Below are 14,398 nucleotides of genomic sequence, written 5' to 3' on the forward strand. Positions count from 1 at the left end.
TGGTATAATTTTTCCTATGCCATGGACCCATGGTTATGCCTCCCCCTCATCAACTCTGGAGGGCAAACGTTTTTAGGAATGCCTGTCCCTCGGGAATTGAGTTGGCTCTTATTTTTTTTATTTGTTACTGCAAGAAGTTGAAACTTTCAGAAGAACAAAATGTTGAAGATATATAGTTAATTTTCTGTTTTCTTTTAAGACGCATCGTTTCACTAAATAAAGTTTTACGGCAACTGACTAGCTATTCACTTGTTCCCACTATTTGCTTGACATATAGAAGAAGTTTTGACTTTACTGTGTAAATAATCAAGAAAAGACCAACAAGACAAGCTGCAGTGGCAGAGCCACATTATGCTTTGGGGGTGCCACGGCACCATCAAAGATTTAAAAAAAAAAAAATTTTTGATTTTTTCCAAACTAGTTCCACACTGACACGACACCCTAAAAAAAAAAGAAAAAAAAATTATTTTCTCCTATTTTTACCCTCAAGTTACCAGCACCCTAAAAAAGAAACATATATTTCTTTGGGCCATGATTCAGAGCACGTCTGAACGCCGAGCAACAAATTTTTTTTTTTAATATGTTAATAAAAAAAAAAAAAAAAATTTGCCCCCGTGCTATTTTTCCCCTCTCTCTCGCAGAGTCTCACATACGGCTGTTCCCCAAATTTTCTTTTCTTTTCTCCTCTCTCTCTCTCTCTCTTTCTCTCTCACTCAAACGCAGCAGACGCTCCATAGCCTCCAATCTCCATCCACCATTCCATAATTTTCATAGCCTCCATCTCTTATTCTCTCCCTCTCTGAGCACTATCCATAACTTTTGTTGCTTTTGGGTCCGGCGGGGTTCTTAGAAAAATCGAAATCAAGGTGAGTCACAGCCCTAATTTCCTAAACTTCTGTAATCCTCTGTTTTTCCTCTATTTACTTGATATTTCCTGTTGATTTTCGTTAATAAATTGGTGCAGTAGTCTGTATGTCTGTATATGTCATTATAATTCCTATTTATGCTAAAAGTCTCAAAATGTTTATAGTTCTGCTGCGCATTCACTTCAATTGAGAAGTTGTACTGAAATTAATTTGAAGACAGAGAAGAAGAAGGAAGAGTTTACACAGCCACAGATATGGATTTTTGATTTCCATCTGGGCTAGTTACTGCTGTTAGCACTGCCTGTTAGTTAAAATTCATATTGATATTGATTGAATGGATTGACTTATTTTAAAAAAATTATTGTCATCAATGGATTGATCTGAAAATATTTTTTCTTTTCTTAATTAGCTTGGTCTGTCTCAAATATGTACCATGCAAGATAACATGTGGGACAGACCAAAAATTCTTATCCTTTTATCTTTCATGAAATCATAGTCGTAAGGAATAAGTAGCATTATATTATCCTACAAGAATACGGTATTTATAGCAAGTGTGGAGCTAGCATTATCCTACAAAAACATAAAAAATAAGAATATTTCAGCTGTGGCTTGCTGTTGCCTCTTCTACACAGTTCACATGTTTAGACAACATTATTATTAGCCTTGCAGTTGCTTTTCTGTCCATTAGGGTGCATAACAGTTTCGTTAATAAATTCACTATTAATTTGAATGATTGAATACTCTTGAATATCCGCATAACAATTTATTTTGTTGTTGTTTAATGTTTATAAACTTTGATTGTCTCTTACAGGTCGTGACTTAACTTGAAAATTTTGACTTGTTTAATATTTTTGAACTTTTATAGATATTTTTTTGTGAAAACTTTTTAGGATGCATATATTTTATAGGATGCCAAAAAAAAATTAGCGGCACCCCCAATAGAAATTGTCTGGCTCCACCATTGAGACAAGGCACTGGCACAAGCACATAAATCATATACAAAAATCAAACTTTTCACACAAGAGAAGAAAAGAGATTCGAACTAGTTAAAGACACACTTTCACCTCACTTGAGACACCAATTTTAGAGCCCTAGGCCAATCAAATCCAAAAAGTAATTGTCAAATCTCCCTGTTCCCTTGCGTTGAGTTTGTTTTCTATTATGTGTGTGATATTTGCAAAATCATATATACATCTTACAAAAATTTGCTACGGCATTTTCTTCTTAAAGACTTCAAATTTCTCTAATATTCCTTTCTCCATTCAACAATTCGCATCTTCTGCTTCAAGAGTTCCAGTAAATTTGTTCCCTTCAACTTTCAAACTTCAAGCATTCAAGTCTTCAACCGGGTCCATTCAACTTTTTCTTATAAAAATTGAGGTATGTAATTAAATTTTTATATTTAAATTTAGATTGTTCTTTTAAATTAAATTTTTTAATATTTATATTGCTATTCTTGATAATTGTTTTTGTATTCAATTTTATATATATATATATATATATATATATATAGTTTTTGTTGCATATTTTAATGGTATAAAATATATAATTGTAGCTATCTGAGATTATGGAGAAAAACAAAGATTCTATTGAGCTCCAATTAAATTTTTATATTTTTTTAATACTCTTAATTATTTTTATTCAACTTTATTTTTGTATTCATCAAACAAAATTTGCCCCCCCTGAATCGACATCCTGGCTCCACCATGTCTTGGCTATTTGAAGTCAATCTTGGCTCCTGATACAAAAGTTTGCACTAATTTATACCTCTAATTTTGGTTATCCTACTACGACCAATTTGAACCATGAATCAACCATGAAAATGACCACATTAAACATCACAATCAGGCCAACACATGCATGATGTCTTTATGTTTGGCTTCAGAGAAAATGTGGGAGATAGAGGAATCACTTGGTTCTTGGTCAGGCCTTTCTGTGATGCCAACATTCATTTTTCAGAATCATTCGAATATCAATCATACATACTAGAGTCTTATTTCATTGAGTTGATAAGGTTGATGGGCACTGCTACGTAGATTAGCCCAATAAAATACATATGAGATGAAATATAATATGTAGCATTACTCTCCACCAATTACTCTTTGACCATCCTTGTAAGGATTCTCGTTTGTTTTGATATGTAAATATTGAAAATCCACGTAAGAATATTTAAGATCGTGGTTAAACTTTACATCATTATAACTCGAATCTTATTATAAAATTTGGTGTCAGTTTGTTAAAGTTAGACGAAAATTAAATAAATTATTCCTTTAAATGACAAAGGGTTTTAAAAAAAAAAAAAAAAAAACTAATGATAAAACTTATCAACCCTATTCTCAAGTATTTCTTATATCTATTTTTAACATTTTTATATCAAACAAAAGAGAGTCCTTGCTTGAAACACAAGTTCCCTATAAATATAGGCCATTTGTACTCTAAACACATCAAGCAACAAGAGCACATGCACTACGTAACCCTTAAGAGTATGCCTCTGAGCTGAACCACCCCACATTCTTGTCTCATTTTTTTTCTCTCTTGCTTTTGCTACTTTTCTCTCAATTTATATTTCATTACAAGTTACTACACTTGCAATGGAGAAAGATGAAGAAGCATTTATGGAAGTGCAAAATGGCGAAGAAAATGTAATATATCCACAAGTAAGAATTGTGATGGTGGTGGAGGAAGAATTGATGGAAGTGCTAAATGGCAAAAAAAATGCAATCCAATTTCAACGCTTCATTTGTGAATTAAGATTACAGTCAACAATATTAGCCATTAGATAAGAGAATGGTGAGATTGACTTTAGGTGTGAATTGAAAGAGCTTCCTTCTTTCTTCTTTGAAGTTTCTTTGAAGTTTTTGTGTCCAAATCAACCATTATTAGTGTAATTTATTGTTCCAATTTGAACACGGGAACAACTACACAAAAAGTCGTTCCCGTGTTGAGATTGGATCAATAATGGTGATGCGTTAGGGGATGATCACATCATAACAGCTATGGCTATCCCCACACCATATTTAACTATTTAAGGGGATGTTTATCTATAAATAGTTAAGGGGATGGAGGACGAAGTCCATTCAACTTCCGTTTAACTATTTCTCTTTGTTTTCCTCTTGGATTTCCACCCATTTATCCTTCCAAACACTTTTATTCATTTTACTTCAAATAAATTATCAGGATAAATCAAGTCTTTGGGAGTTGCGCCATGGCTATCAGAACAATGAGATCTCCTGAAGCCATCTACTCTTCATCTTCTTCCCCTCGTTCCAACTGGATCTATGACGTTTTCTTGAGTTTCGGAGGAGAAGACATGCGCAAAAACTTCACCGACCACCTCTACTTTGCTTTGAGAGATGCTGGAATCAAAATCTTTAAAGATGACAATGAACTCGGAAGAGGACAATACCTTGCATCCGAATTGATACAGGCAATGCAAGGATCCAGAATCTCTATCATCATTTTCTCAATGAACTATGCGGCTTCGAGGTGGTGCATGGAGGAACTTGTGGAAATTATGGATTGTCGAAGAACTTTGAAGCAACTGGTTCTACCTATATTCTATGATGTTGAGCCCTCCGATGTGAGAAACCAAACAGGTAGTTTTGCAGAAGCATTCGTGAAACATGAAGAGCATTACTTGTTGGACATAGACAAAGTTCTCAAGTGGAGAAGAGCTTTGTGTGAGGCTGCTAATTTGTCAGGGTGGGATCTAAGAAAAACTGCAGACAGGTAAGTTCATATAAGCAATAGTTTTGTCTTTCACCTACTATATTTTAGTACATTTATAGTATCACATTGCAATATGTTTTCTATATATACATATATTATAATATGAACATTTGTTTTATTAAAAAAAAAAAAATCAAACATAGTCAAAGTATAGTCATATATATCGGACATTATAAACAATGGAAGTAAGTTTTTAGGGTGGAACCACCTCAAAACTCTTTGCTTATCTCTTTCTCATTTTTCTCATACTTTCTTCTTTTTTATTTTATTTTACTTTATATTCTATCAATTTTTTATTTATTTTTTATTTCATTGCTAAAAACAATATGGAGGAGAGCATATGAAGGCAAGCCTAACTCACCCCCCAGAATGGCCAGGCATGTGATGTGAACCCTTTTTTTTTAAAGTCTAAACCGGTTTTTTAAGACATGATTTTATAAAAGAAAATAAGGGAAAACTTCACTTTAAATCCCTGAACTACCACCCCTTTTGAGATGCCCCCCTCAAACTTCAAAACCTCTCATTTTGAACCCTTGAACTTTCAATTTCTATCACTTTGGACCCCTCCATTAAATTTTAAACGTTAAAAGTTAGACAATGATGTTTATACCCTTGAATATAAAATGTCAAATTCATCCTTAATTTCAAATTAATTTCTTTAAAAAAAAATTATTAAAAAAAATCACAAGGTGACCCACGGTTGGGCCTCAATGTAACCTTTTTTTTCAATTTTTTTTTTTTTTTTAATTTTTTCATAAAAGGAAAATTGAAGGGTAATTTTATCTTCTTAAGAGTTTTAACCTCAAAAATTGACGGAGGGCGTCCAAAATGATAGAAATTAAAAGTTCAGAGGTTCAAAGTGAGCAGTTTTGAAGTTTGAAGGGAGCATGTCAAAAGGGTTGTAGAGAGTAAATAAGTCTACAAGAAGAAGAGTTAGTTAAGAAAGTTGTGGCCAAAATTACTGACAAGGTAATATAGTGTTATGATTAAGCCAACTCTTGTGCTCATCTCAAGTATTAGTTGTAGTTTGTTATTGCCTTTAGAGGCATTGATAGAATTCAAAACATGGTGGAAATTTATTGATGTGATTTGATATTCCATCAAATCATGTGGGGAAAAAAGCCTAGTTGACCTGGTTTATTTTGACCTACCTTTGCATACATATAGGCCACCTTTTAGTTTTTGAGACAGAAAGAGTGGAAATAACTAGAGAAAATGAAGAAAATCCTTTGCAACTACGATACAAAAAATCTTACTTTACCAGCTGCACTATAGATTTGAAAAGAACCAAACACTATTCTTTGTCATGGAATTAAAAGCAAGGGTAATTTTTTTTGTCCGTGTGAGAGGTTTTGAGTCTATTGGATTTTGGGTTAACATAATTCTATGGTATAAAAATTTAGTTTCTTCAAACTTTGACCCATTAGTATGGTAAATGCTAATGAGTTAAGGATAATGGCCAAAACTAATATGTTCTAAGTTTTTACATATTCGCGTATATGAAACTTATATTTCAATTCTGTCTTGTATAATGTGACTCTACCTAACTTCTTAAATAATTTCCAGGCATGAAGCAAAGTTTATTAGGAAAATTGTTGAAGAGATTTCAAAAGAACTGAACAACACACACTTGTTTATAGCACTCTACCCAGTTGGAGTAGATTCTCATGTTCAAGACATAACTTTTGGGTTAAATGTTGGAGCTAATGATATTCGCATAGTAGGAATCTTGGGAATGGGCGGAATTGGCAAAACAACCATTGCTAAAGCCATTTATAACCAATTTTTTCATGGATTTGAAGGTAAAAGTTTTCTTGCAAATGTTAGGGAAACTTCCAAGGAATCTAGGGGTCAAGTTCATCTCCAAGAACAACTTCTTTCTGACATCTTGAAGACAAGTGAAATAAAGAAAAGTAGTGTTGATAGAGGAATCAATATGATTAAAGAAAGACTTTGTAATAAAGCAATACTTGTGATACTTGATGATGTAGACCAAATGAAGCAATTGAATGCCATATGTAGAAGGCGTGAATGGTTTGGTTTGGGAAGTAGAATTATTATAACAACGAGAGATGAGCATTTGCTAAAGGAGCTAGAAGTGGATAGTGTATATAGAGTTACAGCAATGAATGACATTGACTCTCTTGAGCTCTTTCGTTAGCATGCCTTTAGGAATAGTTATCCTATTGAAGATTATACTGATTTGTCAAGAAGTGTCGTTGCTTACTGTGGAGGGTTGCCACTAGCACTTGAAGTTTTGGGCTCATTCCTTTTCTCTAGGAGCATGCTAGAATGGAAAAGTGCATTAGATAAATTGAAGAGGATTCCTCATGAGCAAATTCAAAATCAACTTAGAATAAGTTTTGATGGACTAAGCGACAATACTGAAAAGGATATATTCCTTGACATATCATGTTGTAAAAATATTGGATGGCTGTGGTTTTTTTGCACATATTGGAATTAGTGTCCTCATTCAGCGGTGTCTTCTTAAAGTTAGTGAGACAAACGAGTTTACAATGCATGATTTGTTGCGAGACATGGGAAGAGAAATCGTTCGTGAAAAACACCCCAACGAACCGGGGAAATGGAGTAGATTATGGCTACATGAGGATGCATTTGATATATTGACAAAGCACGAGGTAATAAGAACTTTCACAATTGAAAACATTGAAAGTAAAAAAAAATTAAAAAAAGCTTTTTTTTTCTTTCTAAGATATATGTTATTCGGGAAGCAAATGCGTACTAATTCACACTGATCACATGCCTTGAAAGTTTAATCCATATACTTCTTATTTGAAAATAGGAACTTTTTTTTTCCTAACATCATTCTATTGTTTTTGTAGTTGCAAACATGATTACATTATATTAAGCAAAGCGAGATAAATGAAATGATTAATAAGAAAGATTATGTAATAAGTTTGGATAATCACTTGTCTCATGCAATTCTTGTGTTTTTACAGGGAACAAATGTAGTTGAAGGACTTACTTTAGAATTGACAAGTCTAAGTAAGATGAATTTCAATTCAGAAGCATTTTTTAAGATGCAGAGACTAAGATTACTCCAACTTGATCACGTTCGACTCACTGGAGACTATAAATATCTTTCCAAAGAATTAAGGTGGCTTTGTTGGCATGGATTCCCTCTAAAGTTTATTCCAAATGACTTTTATCCAAGAAACTTAGTTGTGATTGACTTGCAATATAGTAATCTCAAAAAAGTTTGCGAAAAGTCCCAAGGTAAAATAATCAATGATTTATTTATTATTATTATTATTATTATTATTATTATTATTATGTTCTAGACACTAATATTGCGCTTTCCTTCCTTTTTCATTAGTTGTTTTCTCATTTGTTTAGCAGTTGCTTGAGAAGATGAAAATTCTAAATCTCAATCACTCTCATTATTTGAGCCAGACCCCTGACTTTTCAAAACTCCCAAATCTAGAGCAATTAATACTTGAAGATTGTACAAGTTTGCTTGAGGTTTACTACTCCATTGGAGATCTTAGTAATCTTGTTTTGGTGAATTTGAAAGATTGCAAATGCCTTAAAAGTTTGCCAAGGAGTTTCTATAACTTGAAGTCTTTAGAAACTCTCAGTCTTTCTGGGTGTTCTAAAATGCACAATTTGGCTGACAACTTGGGGGAGATGGAATCATTGACAACTCTTCTTGGTGACAGAACTGCTATAAGACAAGTGCCTTTTAGTATAGTGCAACTGAAGAATCTCAAATATTTATCTCTATGTGGGTGTAAAGGATCACCGTCTAAGTCATTGCCATCACTTTTTTGGTCTTGGATATCACCAAGGTAAAGTCCTAAGTCAGTCAATTTACTGCCTGCTGCACTACAAGGCTTGAACTCACTAACACACTTATGTCTTTGGGATTGCAATTTATTGGATGACGGAATTCCTACAGATCTTTGGAATTTATGTTCTCTTGAAATTTTAGATTTAAGATGCAATAGTTTTGAAAGTCTATCAACAAGCCTAGTTGGTCTTTCGAAGCTTCAAGATCTCAGATTGGATCGTTGTAGAAAGCTTAAATCAATTCCAGATTTACCAGCAAGTTTGATTTTTTTAGATGCAAAACACTGCACTACACTGGAAAGAATGCCGGATCTATCAAAGCTTTCAAATATGAATGGTTTGCACCTTACTAACTCTCACAAATTAGTTGAAATTCCAGGTTTGGATAAGCGTTCAAATCCTTTTGTGTCTGTTGCCATGGAAGGGTGGATGAATCTAACACATACTTTTAAGCAAAGCTCCTACGGCCACAGGTACATGTTTCTCTCTCTCTCTCTCTCTTTAATTTTTAGGAAAAACTTCACTTTAGATCCCTTAATTATCGCGCATTTTGACAAGCCTGCAAATTTCAAAACCTCTCAATTTGAACCCCTCCGTCAGATTTTAAATGTTAAAAGTGAGATTTTAAATGTTAAAAGTGAGGCAATGACATTTATACCCCTGACATTTTTATAAAATTTCAAATTTATCCTTAATTTTATAAAATCACAAGCCAACCCACGGTTGGGCCACCTTATGAACATCTTTTTTTTTTTTTCTTTTTTTTTTAATAAAAAGAAAATTGAAGGGTAAATTTGCCCTTTTAGAGGTTTTAACGGCAAAAATTGACGAAGGGGGTAAATTCCATCAAATTGAAAGTTTGAGGGATGAAATTAAAAGGTTTTAAAGTTTGGGAACTTGCCAAAACGTGCAGTAATTCAAGGGTTTAAAGTAAAGTTTTCCCTAATTTTTAACTAAAATAGAATAAGGGGAAAAAACATTTTTACCCCCTTCAACTATCCACTCATTAGCAATTGACCTTCAATATTTAAAAAGTGACACTTGACCCCCCCAAACTTCCAAATTATTGTAATTCGATCATTCTGACTTTTTTTTTTTTTTTTAATGCTCTCATCCCAAGTTAAAAAAAAAAAAAAAAATTCAATTCAATTAAATTAAAGGGTGGCCGGCCACCCCAGTTGGGCCTAGGGGTGGCTCCGGCCAGCCGAGACTGGACACCCCTTAATTTAATTTAATGTTTTAAAAAAAACTTGGGATAGGGGCATTTTGGGGAAAAAAAAAGCAGTCAAAATGGTTGAATTGCAACAATTTGAAAGTTTTTTTTGGGGGGAGGGGGGGTCAAGTGTCACTTTTTAAACATTGGAGGTCAAAGTGCAAATGGGTAGATAGTTCATGGGGATAAAATGTATTTTTCCCATAGGATAATGTGTGGAGTAGGATTTCAACTTAAGACCTCTATTATGATATCATGTTATCTCGTATCACTTAGTTAGTACTTTAACACATCATCCTCTGCTGATGTAACAGGAATGGGTTATGCGTGGAGTTGGTAGAGTGTTTGGCATTGCCATCCCCGGCAATCAAATCCCCGATTGATTCACGTACCAGTGTGAGGGACCCTCGGTACATTTTAAAGTACCTACTGCTGTTCCCATATTGAAAGAGTTTTGTGTATGTGTTTTCTATGCATCACGTGTTCAAGTATTATCTTTACATAAAGGTAGCATGTCATTTACCAACCATACCAAGAATACTATTCTGACTATTTTGGCAGTAACAACTGGTGGCCCATTCCCGCTTGGAGATCACCTATTGCTATGGAATATTGTTCTTACCAATAATTTTGAGGATGGTAATGAAGTAGAGGTTCTTGTAGATTTGGGGCCTGAAATCATTGTGAAGAAAATAGGGGTCTATCTAGTATATGAAAGGGTTGTAGATGGAAAAAATGAGGATCATGCCATTGTTGTCAGTGATGACGAGGATGACAATAACAATATAGAAAACAGATGCCCCTCTAAGAGAAAAATGAAATCTCCAAATATGATTGATGATTCACAAACTTCGATGAAAGAGAAAAAGCTCAAAAGGCTCGCTACAGAGGAAGATGAGTATTATTTTTACTCTTTTGTGACGAGATCTCAAAAGTTTCAATTTGAGTAGGTGTAAGATATATATATATATATATATATGTTCTTGTCTCACATGTATTGTATAATTATTCAAATATGTCATGCTTCCAAGTGATTGTCAATGTAAGTTTCATCTACAGTCTCCATATGCCATCCATCATGCTAAATTCTCTTAGAAAATAATCTGTGTTACAAGCCACAATAAGTAAATCCTAACATAGTAGTGTAAAGAGTAGGTAGTCCCTAAAAGGTAGCTTAATTTGCTAGAGATTACGCCTCATGAAGTGGAGATTACTAGTTCGAATTTCATTTTTCATTTTCCCTCCTTCCCTTATGAGAACGTGTAAAAAAAAAAAAAAATTAAGTTTACTCTACCTTTTCACTTCAAAAGAGAAAAAAAGAAAAAAAAAAAGGTAACTTATGTATTTTTATTTTCCAACTGTACATATCAGTTGTAATGATTTCTCTATATATTGAATACACTTCAATAGGTTCAATTGTCCTGGCCAAATCGGGTAATTCTATGTACCATTTTTTTTATCCTCTAAAGTTGTAGCATGGTTTCTCTAACAAAAAAAAAAAAACAACTAATTTCTATACATCACATGCTATAAAGGACCACGCTACATCAACTTTGAAATGATAAAAACAAGATAAAAAGATGATGTATAACATTATCAACCAAAGCTCTCTTGTTCATCATTTCTTACTCTATCTGAACTCCTCATATAATTCCTGAACTATGTATGAAAGCCATTCCCAAAGAAAAAACAAAAAAAAAAAAACACTACAGAGAAGCATATCAGGTAATAATAAGCTATATATATAAACTTTGGTTTACACTACAACTTAATGACGCCTATCTTGTCTCCAAGGGGTAGCTTAATCTGTTGGATATCGCGTCTCATGAAGCAAAAGTTACTAGATCGAATCACCTTCTCCTTTCTCTTTCCTTGTTTGGACATTTAAAAAACTAAATAAAAAATCGACACCTATCCCATTTCTTTTCTAACAATCCCATTTGGTTTTAGCAAACGAGTGCACAAGAATTCCATACAACTTAAAAGTTTGCAATTTTAATTATATTCTAGAGGTAGTACAATTTGTATTCCCATATTAAAAAGCAGAGATCATTATGGCCATAGGATTGTCGTTTTGATCATTGTTTGTTGCTTGTGGTAGAAAATTAGAAGAACTATCTTTTAAACGCATGATGGATGTGTCATGAATATTGAATATTTAATAATTGAAAAACCTCTTCATATCAGCTTAAGCTTCTGAGATAACCGATAATTTAACATGGTATCTGAGCAAAGGTCCTGTGATCAAATCTTGACTCCGTCAAATCACCCTCCATTTTAATTAAATATTTCACAACAATTAAGTGATTAAATTTATATCTACTTACCAGTTTAAGTTTTTGGAATAACTGATAATTTATCTCTTCCCAATTTGCTAGCATGTGATTAGAATCTTTATGCAGGTGGCCAAAGTTTATCTTTGTGCTGGTGCACAATTAGGATATTCAAATTTTATTGAAATTTATATAGTACAAGAGAGGAAGGTTGTGAGGTCCACTTGTCTCGAATAGTGAATCCTAGTTTACACCCGAGGTTAGAATAATTTTAGAAGTCACTCTTGTGTCCCTCTTGTGTCACTTTATGAATGATGTGGCTTTAAAATCACCATTTGATTAAATTCAATAATGATCAATCACAAGCCCAACAATGATTTTAGAAGACATATCATTTTTAGAGTGACTAAACAAGAAGAATGCAAGAGTAACTTCTAGCATTACTCTCTGAGGTTGCTCAAAGCAGGTGAGCTCTACAGCCTCCTCTAAAATTTGGAAAGCAAAATTATAGTGGATCCTCATCTTTTAAATAAAGCCTAAAAGCACAGACTTGTACGTATTAGCATTATTGTTCTATAAACAATCAAATTATGTTTGAGTTAATAAAATGCCAAAACTTCTATTAAAAGCCATTTCCACCCCCTCTTTATAATGTTAAATTGCCAAAAGCCCACCTGCTGTTTGCAAGATAATTTAACAAATATGCTCAAACATAGTATTTGGTACAAATATAGAGCACATATGGTTTATATTTCAGAACACACATACTACTATAAATCAACAATGCAAACAATTAATGAATTCAATACACTCCACAAACATGAAAGGAGAATTTTAACTATAGTACTATTGATCTAACTTTAAACCATGACCATGGCAAGGATGCCTAAAACAACCATCATCCACCCACAATATATAGGTTTAACGCATTCCTTGGCTGCTGAAATAGGAGAAGGTGCTGGAGACACTATCTAAGGCAACACTGTTATGGCAAGTTTTTAGTTTCCATTCTCACAATGTTTGGCAACACCACAAATATACCATTTTCTTCCCGAGGTTGCTAGTGTAATCACATCATTTCCACTAATCAGGGCCTCAATTCCCAATGGTGCAACACATTGTTGGAAGCCAGTTCCATAGACTTTAAGAACATTATGAACTCCCTCTTTATACTTGAAAACTGCACCAAAAAGTTAATTCTTCCATCATCAATCAAACTTAAAATAAATACATATACAATCTATATATATATATATATATATATATATATATATATATTGAAAACCCAATAAGAAACAAAAATGATCCACTAGCAACCCCATAAAAACAGGATAGCCTCAAAGTCGAGTAATGCTATGTATCAAAATCCGAATGAAAATGATTTTCCTTTATTAAAATTGTAGTAATGCTATGGGAGTGGTTCCCTGTCCACTTTTTGTAAAGGAAAAAACTTTCAATTCGGATGAGATATAATCAATACTTTAACGTTCATCGTCACGTGTAGTCTTAAACTCAATTTTAATAGGTGAGACCCAACGCCTAAAATATTTAATTAAATTGGAGTGAATTGACGGAATCAAAGTTCGAACTCATGACCTTTGGCTCTGTTATCATGTTAAATCACCACTTATTCTAAAAGTTTAAGCTGATAGGAACATGTAAATTTAATCAATACTTTAACAAAGTATTGATTTGAAAACAAACATGGGCAAATAAAACTAAAAAATTATATAAAAAAATATGGTAAGTACAAAAAGTTTATAGAGTTAATTTACCAAGAGTGTCACCGACATGAAACTCCTTTCCTTGAGCCCAAGCTTGGTAGTCAAAGTTAATAGTCCAACCCTTGTCATCACCAACCACAAATTCTGTGGCCAAAATTGAAGGGACAAGAATTGCTACGATTGCAAGGATGAAGAAATACTGGGAAGATGCCATTGATTCTCTTTAATGTGTTGTTGGTCTCAAGAACTAGAATTAATGGTGGGTATTTATAAGTCAAAGATCTCACATTTTGACCGTCTATGGACGGCAATGCCAAATGGCCTTCTCTTTTACATTTTGGACTGCTTGCCGGCTTTTAACTATGAGATTATTGCCGCCATTTTGTGTTAAATATTAGTTAAATATAATTTTTTTTTTAGACAAGTAGTGATCCTTTAATATTAGAATAAAACAAAGTTCGATCATAACTTCGTGCGTTTTCTTATAGTTTAATTATATATTTTACGTGTTGTGAAAGTTTGAACTCACATGTGAATGGATTGAAAAATTATTAATTATATAATTGAATTTACCACTTTTTATCTATTTAAGCTTTAGAAATAATTGTTATTTAACACAATCATGGTAGAGGATATTATGGGATTTGATTTAAGATATTTAATTGTAATTGATTGTAATGATTTGATTTTATTGATATGATTGTAATCATATTTAATTATCATACATATCTATCTCATTTTTCCTATAAATATGAGTATTTTGTAATGTAAAAGTTTCAAGGG

At 33.1% G+C, this 14,398-nt stretch overlaps 1 protein-coding gene and 1 pseudogene across 1 annotated transcript; one reads left to right on the forward strand and one right to left on the reverse strand.

Annotated features, from left to right (window-relative positions):
• Positions 1-677: 677 nt before the first annotated feature.
• LOC132190197 (disease resistance protein RUN1-like) lies at positions 678-10,665 on the forward strand (annotated as a pseudogene).
• A 2,086-nt stretch (positions 10,666-12,751) lies between these two features.
• On the reverse strand, positions 12,752-13,829 carry LOC132190825 (blue copper protein 1b-like). Its single transcript, XM_059605864.1, is given in 2 exon segments — positions 12,752-13,071; positions 13,667-13,829. Coding segments are annotated over 2 exon segments (483 nt in total).
• Positions 13,830-14,398: the final 569 nt, after the last annotated feature.

Source organism: Corylus avellana, chromosome ca8, assembly GCF_901000735.1.
Source record: "Corylus avellana chromosome ca8, CavTom2PMs-1.0".
In the NCBI taxonomy this organism is placed as follows: Eukaryota; Viridiplantae; Streptophyta; class Magnoliopsida; order Fagales; family Betulaceae; genus Corylus; species Corylus avellana.